The sequence below is a fragment of the Pongo pygmaeus genome, chromosome 7 (assembly GCF_028885625.2).
Source record: "Pongo pygmaeus isolate AG05252 chromosome 7, NHGRI_mPonPyg2-v2.0_pri, whole genome shotgun sequence".
Taxonomy (NCBI): domain Eukaryota; kingdom Metazoa; phylum Chordata; class Mammalia; order Primates; family Hominidae; genus Pongo; species Pongo pygmaeus.
Genome location: NC_072380.2, coordinates 114,708,452 through 114,729,670, shown reverse-complemented (window position 1 = coordinate 114,729,670; position 21,219 = coordinate 114,708,452). Strand labels below are relative to the sequence as shown.

Sequence of the window (21,219 nt, the reverse complement as noted above, 5' to 3'; positions counted from 1 at the left end):
TTTTTTCTTCTCAACATTATAATGAAATGATGTTATTTGAGAACCTGCTGTTTGTCATTTCAAAGTTACAGCTAAGAACCTATCAATGGCTTTAATTAATTAATTTATTTTTTTTGAGATGGAGTCCTGCTCTGTTGCCCATGCTGGAATGCAGTGGTGTGATCTCAGCTCACTATAAACCTCCATCTCCCCGGTTCAAGCGATTCTCCTGTGTCAGCCTCCCAAGTAGCTGGGACTGCAGGCGCATGCAACCATGCCCGGCTAATTTTTGTATTTTTAGTAGAGATGGAGTTTCACCATATTGGCCAGGCTTTTCTCAAACTCCTGACCTCAAGTGATTCCCCCAGCTCGGCCTCCCAGAGTGCTGGGATTACAGGTGTGAGTCACCACGTCCAGCCAATGGCTTTGAGGATTTATGTTATAGTTTTTTCCAGAGGTACATGTCACACATCTAATAAATAAGTATGTTAAAGCTGTAGCCTCCTAATAATTCTCTTTAATCAGACCTGCTGATGAATAATTTTCTATTAGTACAAGAATATCATATTATGATTTTTTTCTTTTTAACTCTGACCCTATTAAATTCTTAAAGTGTTCCAGCTAAAATGTTCTTATTTAAAGAACTAGACTCAAAGCTTGGCAACATAAAATTGTTGATATATTGAGTCTTCAGCAGGGTTTAAGAAACAGCTAATCAAATAGACCCAAGTTTAACCCAATAAAGTGACCTTGGGGCAAGTTACTAAATTTCCTTGAGTGTCAGATTTATCATCTGAATTTAATAATCTATATTTTATGTTACTATCAAGAATAAGATGTGTATTAAGTTCAGAGCCAGCTGCTCCCCATAATTGGTGTTTAATAAGTAGTGCAAAGTTTTGCAGTTTTGGAACTTTAAAACTATTATGCTTTTGGCTTTATATTTTTTCAAAATATAAACCCTTCTTATACTTTGAAAAGCAAATATTGTCATAGCCAAAGATTTATTAAACTTATCTCTTTAAACAGTTATATACTCAGTGGGAAATTATTCTATATCAGTATATCTTCAAATTAGATAAAATTCTTTATCAGATTTTAATTTACTAATTAATTGAATGAAGATGCTGTTTCTTTCATAACTGAGTTTCATATGATTACTTTTTTAGGTCAATTGGCATGATTTTGCTTTTTTTGATCCTGTAATGTATGAGAGTTTGCGGCAACTAATCCTTGCATCTCAGAGTTCAGATGCTGATGCTGTTTTCTCAGCAATGGATTTGGCATTTGCAATTGACCTATGTAAAGAAGAAGGTGGAGGACAGGTAAAGCAAATATACACTTTTCTGATTCTGGCAAGAGAATTTAGTTAAACTGCTGTGCTTGTCTTATGTATAGACAGTTTAGTTAGGGACTGAAACAGATGAACATGTGTGTACACCTAGGAGAGATGGCTATTGTAGGTGTTAAAGATGGATCAAGAGTTAGTGAGACAGACTGAGGTAGAAGGGCTTGTATTTCTTTTTTTTTTTTTTTTGTGAGATGGAGTCTTGCTCTGTCGCCAGGCTGGAGTGTAGTGGCACAATCTCAGCTCACTGCAACCTCTGACTCCCTGGTTCAAGCAATTCTCCTGCCTCAGCCTCCCCAGCAGCTGGGATTACAGGTACGCACCACCACGCCCACCTAATTTTTGTATTTTTAGTAGAGATGGGGTTTCACCATGTTGGCCAGGATGGTCTCGATCTCCTGACCTCGTGATCCACCCACCTCGGCCTCCCAAAGTGTTGGAATTACAGGCGTGAGCCACTGCGCCTGGCGGCTTGTCCTTTTTTTGGCCTAAAATGTTTCCATCTCTTAGATTCTGGTCAAATAAATAATTGTGTTTATATTTAAAAATTTTAGGAACTAGTTTTATAAACAGTTAATGTTTTACTGCTTTGATAAAATTGCCTTTAAATAGCACTGGTAAATTTTTCACAGGTCGAACTCATTCCTAATGGTGTAAATATACCAGTCACTCCACAGAATGTATATGAGTATGTGCGGAAATATGCAGAACACAGAATGTTGGTAGTTGCAGAACAGCCCTTACATGTAAGTGTTTCTAGAAAGTTGCATGATCCAATGAGGCTATTTGTGTCTTAATGTGTGGTAAACTAGCTAAGTATATTCAGCTTGTTTATAAAAGGACAAATTTTTTAAACCAAAAGGAATTTATTTACAACGTAAATTACACCTAAATTTAAGAATCCAGACCAAGTACTCATTTTCTTTTTGATAAAACTACTTGGAAAAACCACGTCATTGTGAGAAACTAGCTTTGGCAAACAAAAGTGTGGAAAAGGTGCTTATGGTACCAAAATGACTGTTTTAGGGTCCTACTGTTTTAGCGGTAGAGTTATTGAGACAGACTGAGAGGTACAAAGGCTTTTTATACCAAAATGTTTCCATTGCTTAGATTCTGGTCAGATAAAGAATTGTCTTTATATTTTAAAATGTATGTGTAAAATAATATATCTTAGTCCTTTGTCCTACTGTGTTAGCGGTAGGACCCTAAAACAATCATTTTGGTCCTGCAAACAGCTTTAGTTTTATTTACCAAAGATACTTTGGGTAACCTGCTAAAAGAACTCAACAGGACTCAGAAGCAGTTGTACTTAATAGTTATTGTTTATTGTAGCAAAAGGACCCACAGCAAGATCAGCAGGGGAAAAAACAAACATTAGGCGGAGTCTTGAGGAATCCAGGTGCAGGCTTTCAAAGTTCTGTCTCAAGCAGGGGGATGAGTTATTGCAAAGAACACACTTCTTCCACCAGTGAAATGTATCAACATGTATACATTGTTTGTGCTTAGGGAAGCCCACTTTAGAGTCAGAGCTCAGTGTTTTTATTGGAGGCTAGTTCCATGGGCATTTTCTATCTGCACAACCAGCCATGATTACTGAAATTCCAGAATCCCTGAAGAAAGCACATGTTCATCTTGAACTGCATTGTTTGCACAAATAGTCCAGGCAGTCTGATACAGCATGGTTCATTGCTCCAGACATTCAAAACAGCCTTACCAGTTAGTAATGTTGGAATATTGCAAAAACCAAGTTCTCAGACACCAGCCAACGCCAGCCCTACTAGTCAGGCCCTTGTAAGGAGTAACATCAATCCTACTGTGTTAATTCTTTCCCCATCCAGGGTAAAAAAAAAAAATTTTTTTTTTTTTTTTTTTTTTTTAAGACAGTGTCTCACTCTGTCACCAGGCTGGAGTGCAGTGGCACAACCTTGGCTCAGTGCAGCCTCCACCTCCTGGGTTCAAGTGATTCTCCTGTCTCAGCCTCCTGAGTAGCTGGGACTATAGGCGCGCGCCAGCACGCCCAGCTAATTTTTGTATTTTTAGTAGAGACGGGGTTTCACCATGTTGGCCAGGATGGTCTTGATCTCTTGATGTTGTGATCCGCCCACATTGGCCTCCCAAAGTGCTGGGATTACAGGCGTGAGCCACCACACCCAGCCTGTAAAATGTTTATATAGCTTTATGACTGATGGTGTTGAGTGTTTCTGATCCCTGTGCTGCAATATTTGTGCAGGCTTTGGAGTCATACTGTTAAGAGTCCAAATCATGGCTCTACCACCCTCTAGCTGTATGATGTTACCAAATTAAGTTTTTTGTGCCTTGATTCCCTCCTCTGCAAGAGGAGGATAAGATTAAATTGAATTACGTAAGGTACTAAGACAATTCCTGGCACATGGTAATTTCTCAGTAAGCATCTAGCTTTTGAGTTTGTGTCTGGGAGGTTTGCTATTGTCAATGTATCTTTCCTGAGATACTGACAGGATAGCACTTTTGAAAGATTGAAGCTATTCTTAATGACTAGCCTGTTTGTTATTAACATAACTTTTAAAATTGTTAAACCACTGGTATATAATACTACTTCACTTTTGAACCCATAGCTTATTCACTATGCCTTCCCTCCCCACTTCCTGCCTTTCTCTCTTTTGAATCTTAAGAAATAAAAAATACAGGACTGAATTTTTTTGCTATCTGGTGTAAAATGGGAACTAACATTATTAGAGAAGGCTGCTAAAATTATATCTTGTGCTTTAATAATATAAATAAATGTTACATGGAAAATGAAGTATTATTGTTTCTGAAATTCTCTAGGCAATGAGGAAAGGTCTACTAGATGTGCTTCCAAAAAATTCATTAGAAGATTTAACAGCAGAAGATTTTAGGCTTTTGGTAAATGGCTGCGGTGAAGTCAATGTCCAAATGCTGATCAGTTTTACCTCTTTCAATGATGAATCAGGTAGGACATTTTTAAAAAAAATATTTAAAGAATGAACTATATAGATAGGTCAGTCAGCATTTTCTGAGTTTCTAGTTCTTAAGACCTATTTATAGGGTTTGGGAAATTGCTGTATTACTCAAGCATTAAAACAATTTTTTACATTGTTTTTAAAGGTATGTTTGAAGTAAATAGTATTTTGATGGCTTAGCATTAGGTCATTCTTAACTCTTTTACTGCTTAATTTTTCTAGGTTTCAAAAAATATGAATACAAACAAAAATTTTTCATGGTGAGCAACTGTGTAAAAAAGGATTTGTATATAGTGGTTAAGAAAAAGTAATCCATGTGACAACTCTCTGGGCTTTTCTGATTCATGTTGCCTAAACTCCCTAATGAAAGAATTTGTATGATAATTGCTCTATAGAGCTGGACCCAAATCACACTTCTAAAAACACAGTAGCACACAAACACTTCCTAGATTCCTAGAATCTAGGAAGAATAAGGAGTGGTAGTGAAAGTCCTCTTGAAAGAAAAACTTTTATCTCCAGTGTTTGATTTGCTGCAATTCTTTCTTTTGAAAGTCCTATGGTCTAGGAATAGGCTTTTTAGCTGTGACTGTACATTAGAAGCTCCAAGAAGTTCTCTGTGAAAGGATTATACCTATATTCCAAGATTATTATGTACACAAAGGTACTGATTTTTTTCCCCTTTATTTTTCCTATTTTGCAAACAGCTTCAGCCAAATTATATATTGTAATAGTTTTTGTGCTACCATGTAATACAGTTTTTAATACTAATAAGAATTTGTCTCATTTACAAACCAAAAATTTAGGAAGGAAAACAGTATCCAAAGAAACTGCCTAAGATCTTGCCACTCCAAGTGTGATCCTCAGATCAGTAGCACTGGCATCATCTGAAAGCATTTTAGACAGACAGAATCTCTGGTCTCCCCTCTCTGCATTCCCCACCCAGTGAATGAATGAGAATCTGCATTTCTTGAGATCATAAGAATAATGACATACTGATGAGATTAAACTCATGTGAATATCAATTTTAAGGCTGGTGGTTCATTTGTTTTGGTCATATTGAGTCAGGATTGACTAATGAACTGTAGAGGTTTTGCATTATGCAAATACTCCTAATTTCCTGTATTAGGAATTAGATGCTCCCCCCCAAGTCTTAAATAATGTTTTAATCTTGTATCCTTTTATTATAAGAAGATTAGTAATATTCTACAGATAATAACAACAACTGGTATAGTATATTTTATTTACATTCTTCATTCTTAGGAGAAAATGCTGAGAAGCTTCTGCAGTTCAAGCGTTGGTTCTGGTCAATAGTAGAGAAGATGAGCATGACAGAACGACAAGATCTTGTAAGTTAAAAATTTCACAAGATTTGTAGAAGGAAATATAAAATTTAAAAATACCATGTATGATGGCCTTTTAAGTTTGTAATGGTTGGTCATTTTAATTTTGGGTAGGGCAATTATAGAAGGTAACAAATAAGGCAGTTTTTGTTTTTCTGCTCTATAACAATACCTGAGGTATTACTAAAGCTCTAAGCAGAGTGAAGTACATTTAGCTGTTAATATGCTGTCCTTAGTCCCAGCATATACCAGTTTACTGTTGCAACATGGCTTTTTATCTTTCTTTATTGTACTGCCTACATATGCTTCTCCCTGTATACATCCTTAATCCTTTTGACTAGTGCCAAGCCTTGACAGAATTTCTGAGTATTATCTTGATTGTTATCTGCATACTAGGAAGAGAGTAGCTTAATTGTGATATGTGGGTACTAAATCTTTCAAAATCTTATTAGTACAGAGCCCCAGCTAACTTAGAATTATAAATTAGATAACAAAAGCTTTGATCTTAGTGGAAATTCTACCTCTTAGTGGAACTTATGTCCACCCATCAAGTAAAACCATAACCAAATCATCCTGTCCATTAATCTTGAAAAGCAGTATGCTGCAGACTTTCTTGTAGAAATTTGAAGGACATTCCTTATCTAGAAGACTCTGGAAGATCCTTTCTATACTCGTACTCTTCATGGTTCCTGGAACATTTCCCTTGTCTAACCAGCCTTAGTTCTAAACTAGACCACTTCTGGAAATATTTAAAAATGATCAGATTTCTAGATATATCCTTTATTTTATTTGAATAAGGGGAAGTGGTTATTTGTGCAGGAAAGAAAAAACTTGCAGATTCCCAGTTACCTTCATTCAGGCAGAAGCTTATTTTGGGGGTGGTGGAGGGAAAGAGGGGAATTCATGCTTTTAGCACTCCTGAATCTTTACATGGCTCTAAGTGTATTCTAATATTTATCTGCTATGGTGAGATAGGTTTGTTCAGCAGTCCTAACTGCCACCTAGTTCATTTCTCAGCTTTTAGCCACCCTGGTAATTTTGACTTAGTTTGTTCCCCAGGTGGGTTTGATATAATTGGTCAGCATTTGACTTCTCCAGTCTTGTGGCTCTTAAAAGTTCCCACTAGTGCCAATACCATAACTGTCCCTGCTGGTTTCAGGATCACCTAAATAGCTTAAGTTCTACCACCTTTAGTCAGTCTTTAGATTCAGGGCACCTTGTTTCCTTAAGACAAGCCCCATATCCAGTCTGTAAGAACAACCAAGAACAGAAATAGAAATGATTGGCTATCTGGTATAAGTTCTAAGTCATCTATTTTAATCTATTCCCTAGTTTTAATTTTCTGCCGTTTTTTTTTTTGTTTTTTTTTGGTTGTTGTTTTTTGTTTTTTTTTTTTTTTTGAGACGGAGTCCCACTCTGTTGCCCAGGCTGGAGTGCAGTGGCACAATCTCAGCTCACTGCAAGCTCCGTCTCCCGGGTTCATGCCATTCTCCTGCCTCAGCCTCCTGAGTAGCTGGGACTATACAGGCGCCTGCCACCACGCCTGGCTAATTTTTTGTATTTTTAGTAGAGACAGGGTTTCACCATGTTAGCCTGGATGGTCTCGATCTCCTGATCCGCCCGTCTCTTGGCCTCCCAATTCTGCCGTTTTTAAACCAGTATTTCCTCAGTCCAGTCAGCCAACTTAAATCTCATGACAGTTTCTGCCTTCTACTGAAAGAAAAATTTGCTAGTTGACTCAATCTTAGAAAAAAGAAAATCTCCTTCTATAAAGACCTCAAAATTTCCTGTCAACAGCTTTAATTTGTGAACCTTAAACTCTTATTGAAAATCTATGTTTAGGGTGTAAGCAGTTTATCATGGTATCTTCCTCCCCCTTACCCTTCTCTTTTGGGAAGTCATCCTTCACATATTGTTGGTTTCATCCTGATGCATCTAGAGGACATAAGAATGGGGTTTCTGAAACAGTTCTCCCATGAATTAATTAGTCTTGCAAATTATAGGGTTTCCAGAGTTATTGGGTAACACTACAGTTTATTTCCCTCTTGGAGTGTTATAATTCACTAGTAAAAGTATTTCTCTTCCAACTTCTTAGAGATCCAGCAGTGAGGTCATCTACCCTGGTTAACCACATTCATCCTTGGAGAAACACCACATTAAGCTTGTTTCTTATCTATGAAATGAGTGGTTTGGATCAACTTCATCTCTAGAGTACCTGTTTTCTATTTCTTTTCAGATTTTATAGATCCTGATACTTAACTTTTTTTTTTTCTTTTTCTGTCCCTTTATATAGAATTCTAGATGAGCTTTCCCATACAGCTGTGCTTTAGGAAATCATAAGTTTGTTTAGGTTTCCTAGTCATTCTAGGAAATTGGATATACTTCATTGTTAAGTTATGCATTATAAAATGATCAGATTAAAAAAAAGCTTTTCCTTGAGAGAGAGAGACACTGAAGAATGATGCGTATGTATGTATGAAGGGATGGATTGATGAGTAATGTTACATGTTCAGCAAAATATTTCAGGGAGGCATATCCTTGGATAAGTTAAAAAGTGTAAGTTAACATTTACTGAGCATCATTTACACTGTGTTGCACAAAGTTTTATTATAGAGGTATGATAAAACTTAGTGTTAATATGGCTTATTGCATGAATTTTGATGCATAGATAGATGTTCCCCAATAATTACTACTATAAAATGATTCTGTATCACAATGTAGCAGTAAATACTTTTTTTGCTTTATTATTTTATTATTTGCATTATTTTGCTCTTTAATGCAAAATAACTTTTTAAGATAACCTGTGTGAGTTTTGAACCTAAGACCGTATCTTTTGTTTGGCAGCCTTTTTTCCACTAATAGACACTTTATGGAATTTAGCTGCAAGAAAGGCTCTTAGAAACCATTTAGTCCAACAGCCTCATGTTACAGATGAAAATACTGAGGCTCTGTGACAGAAAGTCACCTTTTTTTCCTCTACTAACTCTAGACTTACTCCTTTGGGGGAAAAAAAACAAAAACAAAAACCTGTCTTGAGGTATGAATGATCCCTTTCCTTTTTAGTACAAGAAAATATATTTAAAATCCAGTTCAAAATAATATCTCCTTTTAGGTTATTAACATAACAATAGGGCTTTGTGTATATATTGCCAGAGTTAAGAGTTAAATATTAACCTGTTAAATTCCTGTTTAGGTTTACTTTTGGACATCAAGCCCATCACTGCCAGCCAGTGAAGAAGGATTCCAGCCTATGCCCTCAATCACAATAAGACCACCAGATGACCAACATCTTCCTACTGCAAATACTTGCATTTCTCGACTTTACGTCCCACTCTATTCCTCTAAACAGATTCTCAAACAGAAATTGTTACTCGCCATTAAGACCAAGAATTTTGGTTTTGTGTAGAGTATAAAAAATGTGTATTGCTGTGTAATATTACTAGCGAATTTTGTAGATTTTTTTCCATTTGTCTATAAAAGTTTATGGAAGTTAATGCTGTCATACCCCCCGGTGGTACCTTAAAGAGATAAAATGCAGACATTCCTTGCTGAGTTTATAGCTTAAAGGCCTAAGGAGCACTAGCAACATTTGGTTATATTGGTTTGCTAGTCACCAACTTCTGGGTCTAACCCCAGCCAAAGATGACAGCAGAACAACATAATTTACACTGTGATTTATCTTTTTGCTGAGGGGGAAAAAATGTAAATGTTCTGAAAATTCACTGCTGCCTTTGTGGAAACTGTTTCAGCAAAGGTTCTTGTATAGAGGGAATAGGGAATTTCAAAATAAAAAATTAAGTATGTTCTGTGTTTTCATTTTAACTTTTTTTATGGTGTTTAATTTGTGGTTGGCTGCAACTGTGTATCATGTATATGGAACTTGTAAAAAAGTTCTCGACATTCAGATCTTAAGAGATGAAATCACTTTTACCTATAAAAACCACTTTTATTGCGGTTTGACTGCATTGAGCTCTAGGATATTAAATGATATCACTAATATTTTGCATGTAATTTGCTCATTTGAGTGAGGGCACTTTTTTTGTACATATGATGGGGCCAATGCACAATACTTTTATCACAATCAACTTTTTCTTTGTATCCCTATTTCAATGAGCAGTCAGTCTCAAGAGGTTACTGCACTTCAGTTCTAACTAGACATTTGTACTAAGGTATTTCAGTTATGTAAACTCAGCCTGGGCACTTTCTGATAACTGTAAAATGTTTTATAAGATCATGATTATTGAAGATACATTTTGGAAAATTTTAAATGTTCGTGAGCAGCTTAACTACTTTTGTATCTAGCCTTTTTTAAGTATCTTGTTACATTTACTTTTTTAAATAAAGAAATTACAGAAGAAATGTCAAGTAATATTGAAGAAACAATAGTTTTTATTTATGTAGTTGTACATTTTTAAACTAAGGGCAATACACTGACATGGTTATGTGCATAAAAATTTTGATTTAAAGAACTGGAAGTTTATATACACTTGGACTATAAGAAACAGAAGAAAATCAGTCCACATTTTACAGTTAGCAGAGAATCCTAAATGGCACTGGCCTGGCCACCTTTTCATTTTACAAACGGGGGAAGTGAAGTGTGACCCCTTACTTGGCATAGGAAGTTAACTTATACCTAATAACTGACAGGTTTTTTTTGATGACCTATTAATTATGTAGCCTAGGATTAATATCCCAAAATTACTCTGGTTTAAGTAGCTTTATTCAGTGGCATAACAACACTGTTTTCTTCACTAAGTCTTCATGAAGTGACTTAAAACAGTCAGTCACTTTACATATTAAAAATGAGGAGAGCAATTCTCTGGAATCTCTTCTTTCAGTTCCTTTGTAGGACTTCTGGCCTTGAGGAGTCTTCATGTTCAAAGGCACTATGCTTTTATTGTATAACTTCCTTCAGAAGACTGAACCACATGATATTCTCAGCCCTGTTAACACTAAAAATATTTAAAACTGAATGATAGTAGTGACTCATTGTATTACTTAAAACTTATATAACACGCTGTATTAGATGTGTGTAAATTAGCCAAAGGTTATTTTACAAAGTGAGACATTGGTTTTTATGTCTAAATGCTATTTCTGAATAAATGAAATAGTAATTAGATCAAGAGCTGACTAGCATCAATGTGTTTGAAAGATATAAAACATATTATCACCTTAACCTCTGTATGCACATGACGGGATTGATAAGATATTAAATGAGAACAAACTAGATACGATTAGGACATTTGAAACCCTAATTGTGAATTTCTTTTTAATAGTTACTGAAATGAAAATATTTAAAATAATGCACAATGTCTTAAGTCTTCCTAAATCAAGATTTTGGTTAAAAAATACTTTTAGTAATATTAAAAGATTTTTTTTTTTAAGTAAATCATAAAACGGTTCTAAATGCAAAATAAAGACATGTAAAATAAAGTTCTCTTTTGGTCTTGTTTAGTGTTTAAATCTAACAATTGAAAACAAATTTAGGAAGAGAAGACCAAGAATGAACTTTACTGAGTGTTTTCAAAGTTTGCTACTACTATTTTTTTCCCTAAATCATCTGGATACCAAAACTATCAGTAAAATGGGTAACTGGGGCAGACTTGAGGGTATTTTAAAGGAATGATTTCACTATTTAGTAGCTGCCCCCAAACAACATCCCTCCCATAAAGATACTATTTTTACATTTTAAAGGTAGTCGGCAATTCCTACGTTTAAACTCAAGTTGAGATAATCCCTTGAGGCAGTAGTTTCCATGCTTCTGTATGATGTAAGATTCAGTTGTAAAGTCTGTTAATGCAGATTCTTAAGCATTCCTCATCCTCTTGCCTCCTTTCTGATTCAGTAAGTCTTTGGTGGAGGCCAGGAATTTTCATGCACATCATCCCAGGTGATTCTGAAACACTGCCCAAAGAATATTTCCTTTTTATTTACAAATATAAATGTCCCGCTGAAAGCTCCTGAGAGCCAAACCTTGCCTACTTACAACTAATTACAACCTGTGGAAAAGTACATCTATTGATAAACTAGTCCTAGGTTGGATTCTTCCTCCTGATAAGGGGCTGGTTGGAAGTGCCTTCAATAGACTGTGCTTGGGTAGTGAATGAAAATATTTTTACTGTTCATATTAACCTATGTAAGTAGGCATAAACATAGATTATTTAAACACCATGTGATTAAACTACCACAGAAGTGATAGTTGTATGAAAAACAATAGGAATGTATTTAAAATGTGACTTTTAAATTTACCTCAAGGTATCTTGGGTTAAGCAAAGTATCTTCTGTTTCTCTAAATTACTTTTATTACAGTACTGTGTGCCATGCATCTTGTTGAGTGTTCCACATGTATTATTTTACCCCATAAGAAAGACTGTTATGATCCTCGAGAGGAATGGAGACACAGGTTAAACAACTTGCTCAAAGTTACACAGCTAATTAGTACTAAAGTGAGGTACATCTCCCAAGCATTCTGGAGCTTGTATATACTACACGTTGTGCTATATTATTCTGTGGAAGGTATAAGTGAGTTGGTCATAGGATAATCAAATATTCCAATGAAAGTCCTGGCTGCATTATGAAAAGGCAGTAATTCATACATTTTTGCTAAATATTTCTAAAAAACACTTTTGTCCTGCATAATTTTCCCCAAGGATAATAATTTGAACTCTGAAGATATGAGAACTGTCTAAAATCAACCATGGTACCTTAAAATGAAAAGCTAACTTTTTGTTCTTAAGTTTTCTCATAAGGTATAAGGAGCTGCTTGCTCTAAAAGGGCAGATGTTTGTTTCATGGGTAAAATAACTTCAATTTTCTGAATCTTTTCAGACTATTTCTAGCTGCTAAACTTTAAGTCAGTAGTTTGCACTGCTACAGGCTGACTTTGATACAAGTAGGATCTCTTCAGGAAAAACATTACCAGGCCATGTTCTTGTATCTGAAATGCTGTCTTCAGTGGGGAAGATGAAATTTGGCTATTTACGATGTTTAAATGCATTGTCATTCTCTGGCAAGCTTATGGCATGGTTCTGGTTAGATGTGTTTTGAGTTAGCCCTAAGAAAGTATCTGTAAACAAAGTGCTTCAGGCTCCCAGGTAGCCAACTACATTTTTATATGTTCAGTTTTGTCTAATGAAATCACAGGCACTGTTACTACCTGTAGAAATGGAAGGCTTATGTGACAATCACCTTTAATAGATTTACTTTTTAGTAACTTTACGGAACAAATATCTAAATTTATGTTGTTTTCTTAAATATTCTGCCTACATAAAAACAGTCATAGTGATCCTCAACTACCAAGAAACAGGTTGGGGTATGGAGGAGTGAGTGAAAACAAAACAGTCAACCGGGCACCGTGTCTCACGCCTGTAATCCTAGCACTTTGGGAGGACGAGGCGGGCGGATCACTTGAGGTCAGGAGATCGAGAACATCCTGGCCAACATGGTGAAACCCCGTCTCTACTGAAAATACAAAAATTAGCTGGGTGTGGTGGCGCATGCCTGTAATCCCAGCTACTTGGGAGGCTGAGGCAGGAGTATCGCTTGAACCAGGGGTTCGGAGGTTGCAGTGAGCCGAGATCGCACCACTGCACTCCAGCCTGGAGATACAGCCAGACTCCATCTGAAAAAAAAAAAAAAAAAAAAGTCACAGTGGCCTCAAAATCTAGGCACTGAAGTCCAAGTACAGTGATTAAAAGGAGAGGGTTTGATTCCTAGAGTTTTTGATCATCAGGTTCCTGCTTTAACATGACCAGAAATAGCAAAATTAAGATCAAGGAAGCTAGAAAGATGAAGGAAGCTAGAAAACATTCAAAAAGCACAACAGAATGAAGCCACTTAATGTAGAAACATTTGGTTAGCACCAGGTCTAGAAGTCTGAATACTGCAAATATTGTGCCTGCTACATAAGGATGACATGCCAGCAGCTTTACCCAATTCAAAAACAGCACTCAAGGCTAACATTTACTTTAGGTCAGGATAGTTATCCACTAAAAACTGTTCTATATACTCTGGAAGAAAGTGGAGAAGCATGCATTTAAAAAGATACGTCCAATGTTGATTAAGATGTTTTAAAAGAAATTCTGTAACCCGAAATACAGGGCCTCGATCAAAGCAAGCACTTTTTTTTTTTTTTTTTTTTTTTTTTTTTCCAGATGGAGTCTTGCTCTTTTGCCCGGGCTGGGGCGCAGAGTTGCGATCTCGGCTCACTGTATCCTCTGCTTCCCAGGCTCAAGCGATTCTCACGCTTGAGTCTCCTGAGTAGCTGGGATTACAGGCACTCACCATCATGCCCAGCCAATTTTTGTTATTTTTGTAAAGAAGGGGTTTCACCGTGTTGGTCAGGCTGGTCTTGAACTCCTGACATCAGGTGATCCGCCCGTCTCGGCCTCCCAAAGTGCTGGGATTACAGGTGTGAGCCACCGCACCTGGCCCTCACTCATATTTTTTGAATGGAAGAATTTATTTCTAAAAGGTGCCAAATGTTTCTGTGCAATTTTTTGTCATTCTGTACTTTCCCCTACTGCTAATGCCCTAAACCAATGCAAGTTGAGTACAGTAACAAGAGGGTCCCTGCCCTCCCACAGCTATGACTTTACCCTAAAAGCTTCACAGATATTCCAACTCTCACCACTCTTGGTCCATCCATGTACTATCTGAAACTAGTTTATGTGCTCATTGTCTGACTTCTCCTAGTGACCCTACACAATAATAGCAGAGGCTATCAGAAACTTTAAACTTGTTCACTTCTCTCAAGCCCAGTGTGTACCACAATGCCTGGTCAAAAATCATTTATGAATCAGTAAATTATATAGTTCCCATGTCAGGAACGGAATCATTCAATTCCCTCTTTACCCCTAACATTCATATTAACCATCAAGCCCTACAGTTACTAAATATTGAACTCCTGAGTTAATCTACTTCTCTCCACATCCACTATCATTACCTAACTTTGTCACCACCTTCTACCTAGATTATGTCAATAGCTTACTAACCGGTTTCTGTTTATTGTTTTGCTCCCTTTAATATGTAGACGCAGAACAAGTTCTAAAATGCATATTAACCATTTTACTCACTCACCTGTTTAAAATACACTGACTTTCCACGGACGGCTATGTAAGATGAAGTTCAAACTCAACAAGGCCCTTCATGATTGGATCTTGCTTTACAGCCTTATATTTACTTGCTATCTTGTTATACTGAAAGACTTGCAGTCCCCTGGTGGGTTATGACCTCTGTCACCTTGGAGCCTGTATAAATACTGCTTCCTCTGACCTTACTGCCCACTCTCTATGGCCTCTCATCTTGGAATGGTTAGTTCCTATTCATAATTCAGAATCTGGTTTACCCACCTCTTTGAGGTGCTCTACTTGACCCGCCCTCCACCCTCCACCTTGACAAAGCTGTTTTACTTTCTTTGTACTCCGTCTGAACAATGTATCTGCTTGATTTTCCCTTCTGCTCTGTAAGTTCCTTTAGTGTAGGAACTCTGTCTCAATTACCTTTTTCTCTCCAGTACCTGGTAGAATGTTAAATTTATTGAATGGATTCAAATGACCAACTTCAATCCAATTTAGGAACATACTGTTGTAACCTGTTGATTTTATCTCACCTGGAACTCTGCACCTTTAAAATGTTGTATTATCCAACTCCATGACCCAAAACTCCTGTCCTTCCAATGCTCTCACACTTACGAGTAAAAGAAAGTTGTCTCACTTCTTTTCTTCTGCATTTAGCCTAGACATAGCAACTTATTCTGAAATAGTTAAGAGGGAAAATGTTCTTTGTACTGAACTCGAAATTGTTTAGAAAAAATCTATATTGCTTGCTGATTCTTTTGCAAAAACTGCTTTACTTACTTACTGTTAATGTGAAGGGTTGCTAAGTATGGCTTTCAGGTTGTCACAGCTGGATCAGATCAATGGCTGAGCCAATCAGTTCTGAACCACATTACTAGAAACCCCCAGTTGGATCTCATGAGAATCATGATCTTGGTATGTCCAAAACAACTCACTGTTTTCCTACTAAGACTTCATGGGCAAAAGGCACTGGTAACTGCCTAGTCTCTGGATTAGAAACTTGTAGTCATTGCCGGGCGCAGTGGCTCACGCCTGTAATCCCAGCACTTTGGGAGGCTGAGGCAGGCAGATCACCTGAGGTTGAGAGTTCAAGACCAGCATGACCAACATGGAGAAACCTAGTCTCTACTAAAAATACAAAAATTAGCCAGGCATGGTGGCGCATGCCTGTAATCCCAGCTACTTGAGAGGCTGAGGCAGGACAATCGCTTGAACTCAGGAGGCAGAGGTTGCAGTGAGCCGAGATAGTGCCATTATACTCCAGCCTGGGCAACAAGAACGAAACTCCATTTCCAGAAAAAAAAAGAAAGAAACTTGTAGTCATCCTAGAATTCTCCCTCTACCCTACACTCCATATCCAACTACTGATCAAGTCATCTTGAGTACATTTACTTAACTCACATGCACGGATTCTTCTTGCATTCCCCCCCGCCACTGCCTTATTTCAAGCTTGCTTTATCCTGCACTTGGCCTATTCCAATTAGCTCTAAACCAATCTAACTCCAAAATTTTCACCTTCCTTCACACTGGAGGCCTTCCTGAATTATAAATGAATGGCTCATTAAATATAGACCTGTTCAGTGGTTTTCAAACTAGGGTTTAGGATCTGCCAATTTTCCACAAGCATCTTATTTTGATTCTTAATATATATGCAGTATCTTGAATTACCTGGTTGACCATTTATGATGGCACTGATGTCAAACAATAGACAAAAACTTAAAGAATGGAATTAAATATGTAAATGATGCATTTGTTCCTTATGAAAGGCAACTGATAAAAAGAGTTGTAGAAAAAGTTATCCCATGGCTACGATGCAAAAAAACATGCTTCATTAATGGTCACTATAAAATTCACACTGATGCAATATAGTTTCAGCAAAGCAACATCATCATCCATTGCTTTTGGTTGTAAACTGGAATTTTACCACTTCTATAGTCTTGTTTGTATTTAATTTATAGATCTATTTTTAGTTGTGTAAAGCTCCAAGAATAAGGAGTTTATTACTGGTCTTAGGTTTGTACATACTTAAGTAACAATACATATGTAGTTTAAGTCAATATCAAAGTGGCTGTGAAAAATTTTTTATTTTAAAAGGGGTTGAGGCCAGGCACGGTGGCTCACACCTGTAATCCCAGCACTTTGGGAGGCCAGGGCAGGTGGATCACTTGAGGTCAGGAATTTCAGACCAGCATGGCCAACATGGTGAAACCCCATCTCTACAAAAATACAAAAATTAGCTGGACACACGGTGGTACGTGCCTGTAGTCTCAGCTACTCAGGAGGCTGAGGCAGAAGAACCCCTTGAACCTGGGACGCAGAGATGGCAGTGAGCCAAGATCACGTCACTGCACTCCAGCCTGGGCAACAGAGTCAAGACTCTGTCTCAAAAAAAAAAAAAGGGTGGGGGTGTTGCGACATCAAGTTTGAGAAATGAGGATTTACCCAGTGAATGACATACAATAAGAGCAATAGCTTGAAATTACGTATTTTCTATACAAAAGGCTAGCTTGTCTTCTTAGACAATCACCACACAAATCTCTAAGTGGAATGGATGCTGGACCAGTTACTACGGCTGCATAACAAATTATCCCAAAATTGGTGGCTTAAAACAACCATTTGTTATGCTCGTGGATTCTGTGGGTTAGGAATTTGGACAGAACCCACGATGATGTTTTTCCTGCTCCATAATGTCAGGGGTTTTCAACTGGAAGGCATGACAGCTAGGAGTTGGATTCCTCTGAAGGCTCATTCATTCACACATCTGGAGGTTGATGCTAGCTGTTGGCTGGTGCTTCAGTTGCTTTCCATGTGGGCTTCCCATGTAGTCTCTCTGTGTGAGCTAGTTTTTGGCTTCCCTTAGCATGGTACCCAAGCTCCCAAGGAAAGTGCCCAAAAGAGAGACAACAAGACCAAAGCTATCTGTAGTGTCCTTAATGAACAAGGCTTAAAAGTCATGCATCACTTAACAACGGGGATATGTTCTGAGAAATGTGTCATTAGACGATTTCATTGTTGTGCAAACATCATAGAGTGTATTTACACAAACCTAGATGGCAATGCCTACTACACACCTAGGCTGTATATGGTATTATTGCTCCTAAGCTACAAACTTGTACAGCATGTTACTGTACTAAATATTGTAGGCAACTGTAACACAATTGTATTTGTGTATCTAAGCATAGAAAAGGTACAGTAAAAATATGATATAAAAGGTTTTTTTAAAAAGGCACACTTGTATAGGGCAGTTACCATGAATGGAGATTGCAGGACTGGAAGTTGCTTTAAGTGAGTCAGTCAGTGAGTGAATGTGAAGGTTTAGAGTATTATTACACACTACTGTAGATGCCATAAATACTGCATACTTAGGCTACAAGAAACTTATGAAAAATATTTTTCTTTCTTCAATAAATTAACCTTACCTTACTGTGACTTTATTTCAAAAACATTTTAATTTTTTAAAGCTTTTTGACTCTTTTGTAATAACTTAGCTTAAAACAGTGCATAGCTGCACAAAATTTTCTTTCTTTATATTCTTATTCTATAAACTCTTTTCTATTTTTTAAAATAATTTACTTTTTAAACTTTTTTTGTTAAAAACTAAGACACACACATGCATTAGTCTGTGCCTACACAGGGTCAGGATCATCAATATTACTGTTTTCCACCTCCACATCTTGTCCCACTGGAAGGTCTCCAGGGGCAATAAATACATGAAGCTGTCATTTCCTATGATAGCCATGCCTTCTTCTGGAATACCTCCTGAAGGACCTGCCTGAAGCTATTTTACAGTTACTGATTTTTTCATATATATAATTAGAAGGAGTATACACTAAAATAATGATAACTATAGTAAATACATAAATCAGTAATATAGATTATCACTATCAAGTATTATGTAGTGTACATAATTATATGAGCTATACTTTATACACTGGCAGATTTGTTTACAGTAGCATCAACACAAACACATGAGTAATGTGTTGTGCTATGACTATAACGTCACTATGAAAGGAACTTTTCAGCTCCATTATAACCTTACAGGACCACCACCATATATGGGGTCTATCATTGACCATAATGTTACATGGCACTTGACTGTATCCTATTTGTTAGAAGTTAGTATTAATAGCCGGGTGCCGTGGCTCACACCTGTAATGTCAGCACTTTGGGAGGCTGAGGCGGGCAGATCACGAGGTCAAGAGATCAAGACGATCCTTGCTAACATGGTGAAACCCTGTCTCTACTAAAAATACAAAAAATTAGCCGGACGTGGTGGTACTCGCCTGTAATCCCAGCTACTCGGGAGGCTGAGGCAGCAGAATCGCTTGAATCTGGAAAGCGGAGGTTGTAGTAAGCCGAGACCGTGCCACTGCACTCCAGCCTGGTGCCCGAGCAAGACTCCATCTCAAACAAACAAACAAACAAAAGTTAGTATTGATGGCCTATATGCAAAGGGAAGTGCATTAGACGCCACCTTTTAACGGGAGGTGGATCCAAGTTCTGGAACAGCATATGGTACCAGAAATATTGTTGTGGCCATTTTTGGAAAATACAATATGCCATAAAGTCCATATGAAGATGCAGAATCCTCTTACTCCTTGAGATCTTTCAGTTACACATGTTATTTTTTTCCATTTGCTCTTCGAATAACTTTGAACATCCTGGGGGAAACTCATACTGCCTACACTATTCTGAGTACTGTGATGTTTTTGCTATGTCATTTAAGAATATTCAATTCTGCCATAGAAATTGAGAGAAACTAAGTATGGGAGCAAATGGCTTGTTAGACATAATGAAATTTGTAAGACGTATTAAGTATAAATAATAAATAATTACACTGTGAGGCATGTTAAAAATAGGATGAACGGAACATATATGTATTGAACATACATAAAAATAATGGAACATACGAGAGTTCCATTTTTAGATTAAAAGGGCTGGAAGGACCAAGTAAATCTTTTTTTTTTTTTTTTTTTTTTGAGACGGAGTTTCGCTCTTGTTGCCCAGGCTGGAGTGCAGTGGCGCAATCTCGGCTCACCACAACTTCCGCCTCCCAGGTTCAAGCAATTGTTCTGCCTCAGCCTCCCGAGTAGCTGAGATTACAGGCTTGCACCACCATGTCTGGCTAATTTTGTATTTTTAGTAGAGACGGGGTTTCTCCACATTGGTCAGGCTGGTCTCACACTCCCGACCTCAGGTGATCTGCCCACCTCGGCCTCCCCAAGTGCTGGGATTACAGGCGTGGGACACAGTGCCCAGCCCCAAATAAATCTTAAATATTCATAAGGTAATGATCATGTTACTGCCAGACTGACAACTATGTTATCCCTAAATCAGCCACTCACTGGTGAGATCCACTGTGGCCCCACACGTGCTCTGTCCAAGAAACACAGATACCATCCATAGCTGCGCAGTAGGTTAATTATAACTGGTTATAAATCCAGTTATAGCTAGAGTCAGGTTCCAGCAGTTCTCCAAAAGAAAAGTGTGTGCTGGCTCCACCTTCTACCTGCTGAGCACTCTTGCTCATCCTCACTATGGTCCTCATAACTACACCACCAGCAAGGAAGGCTGATGCATCAAACAGTACACGAACAGTAACACTAAGATTCAGATGGTATAATCCTTCTACTCTCTCCCCTCTGCACATCCTAACCAAAATACGTTAGTCCAATCTCTTTCCCCTTGCTGTTATGTTTTAAAATGATTTAATAGGGTACAGCTTGTGTGCTTGTTTGGCACAGAACTGGCACCTGTTTTGTGAAGTGGCAGCTAAGAAGACTCTGGCTGACAGAACGCCCAAAGAAGGAGGCAAGATTGAGAACAACAATCCTATTAATTTGAAGGTGGCAGGGCAGAATGGGTCTATAGTGCAGTTTAAGATTAAAAGGCATATTCCAGACGGGCGCAGAGGCTCACACTTGTAATCCCAGCACTTTGGAAGGTCAAGGTGGGCGGATCACCTGAGGTCAGGAGCTCGAGACCAGCATGGCCAGCATGGTGAAACCCCGTCTCTACTTAAAAAAAAAAAAAAAAAAAAAAAATACAAAAATTAGCCAGGTGTGGTGGCAGGTGCCTGTAATCCCAGCTACTCGGGAAGCTGAAGCAGGAGAATCACTTGAACCTGGGAGGCAGAGGCTGCAGTGAGCCGAGATCCTGCCACTGCAGTTCAGCCTGGGTGACAGAATGGGACTCCGTCTTAAAAAAAAAAAAAAAAGGTGTATACCACTTAGTAAATTAATGAAAGCCTATTGTGAACAGGGTTAGACAATGAGGCTGATCAGATTCTAGACTTCATGAGAATCCAATCAATGAAACAGACACATCTGTAAAATTGGAGATGGAGACTAAAGATACAATTAATGTGTTCCAAGGACAGGAGGTTTTGACAAAAAATGGAGCCTGCTACTTTATTACAGAACTCTGTTCTTACCGACCAAGAATGCATTTTCAATTAGAAAACTGCAATTTGGTTCCATCATACCCTGACTACTACAGTATAGTTTTCTCTATTA

At 37.7% G+C, this 21,219-nt stretch overlaps 1 protein-coding gene and 1 long non-coding RNA gene across 7 annotated transcripts in view; one reads left to right on the top strand and one right to left on the bottom strand.

Moving 5' to 3' along the window:
* Positions 1–9,430, top strand: part of UBR5 (ubiquitin protein ligase E3 component n-recognin 5) — a 152,441-nt gene extending 143,011 nt beyond the window's left edge. For all 6 annotated transcript variants that reach the window (XM_054498353.2, XM_054498352.2, XM_063669005.1 and 3 more), the window contains exons 55-59: positions 1,149–1,304; positions 1,960–2,073; positions 4,133–4,277; positions 5,548–5,633; positions 8,821–9,430. In XM_054498353.2, the coding sequence (XP_054354328.2) occupies positions 1,149–1,304; positions 1,960–2,073; positions 4,133–4,277; positions 5,548–5,633; positions 8,821–9,033 (714 nt within the window). In that variant the 3' untranslated portion in view covers positions 9,034–9,430. The remainder of the gene's footprint in view (positions 1–1,148; positions 1,305–1,959; positions 2,074–4,132; positions 4,278–5,547; positions 5,634–8,820) is intronic.
* LOC134740028 (uncharacterized) lies at positions 9,323–16,910 on the bottom strand. Its single transcript, XR_010127268.1, has 2 exons — positions 11,340–16,910; positions 9,323–10,579 (listed from the first exon to the last, which is right to left on the bottom strand). It is a non-coding gene; the product is annotated as an uncharacterized LOC134740028 (long non-coding RNA).
* Positions 16,911–21,219: the final 4,309 nt, after the last annotated feature.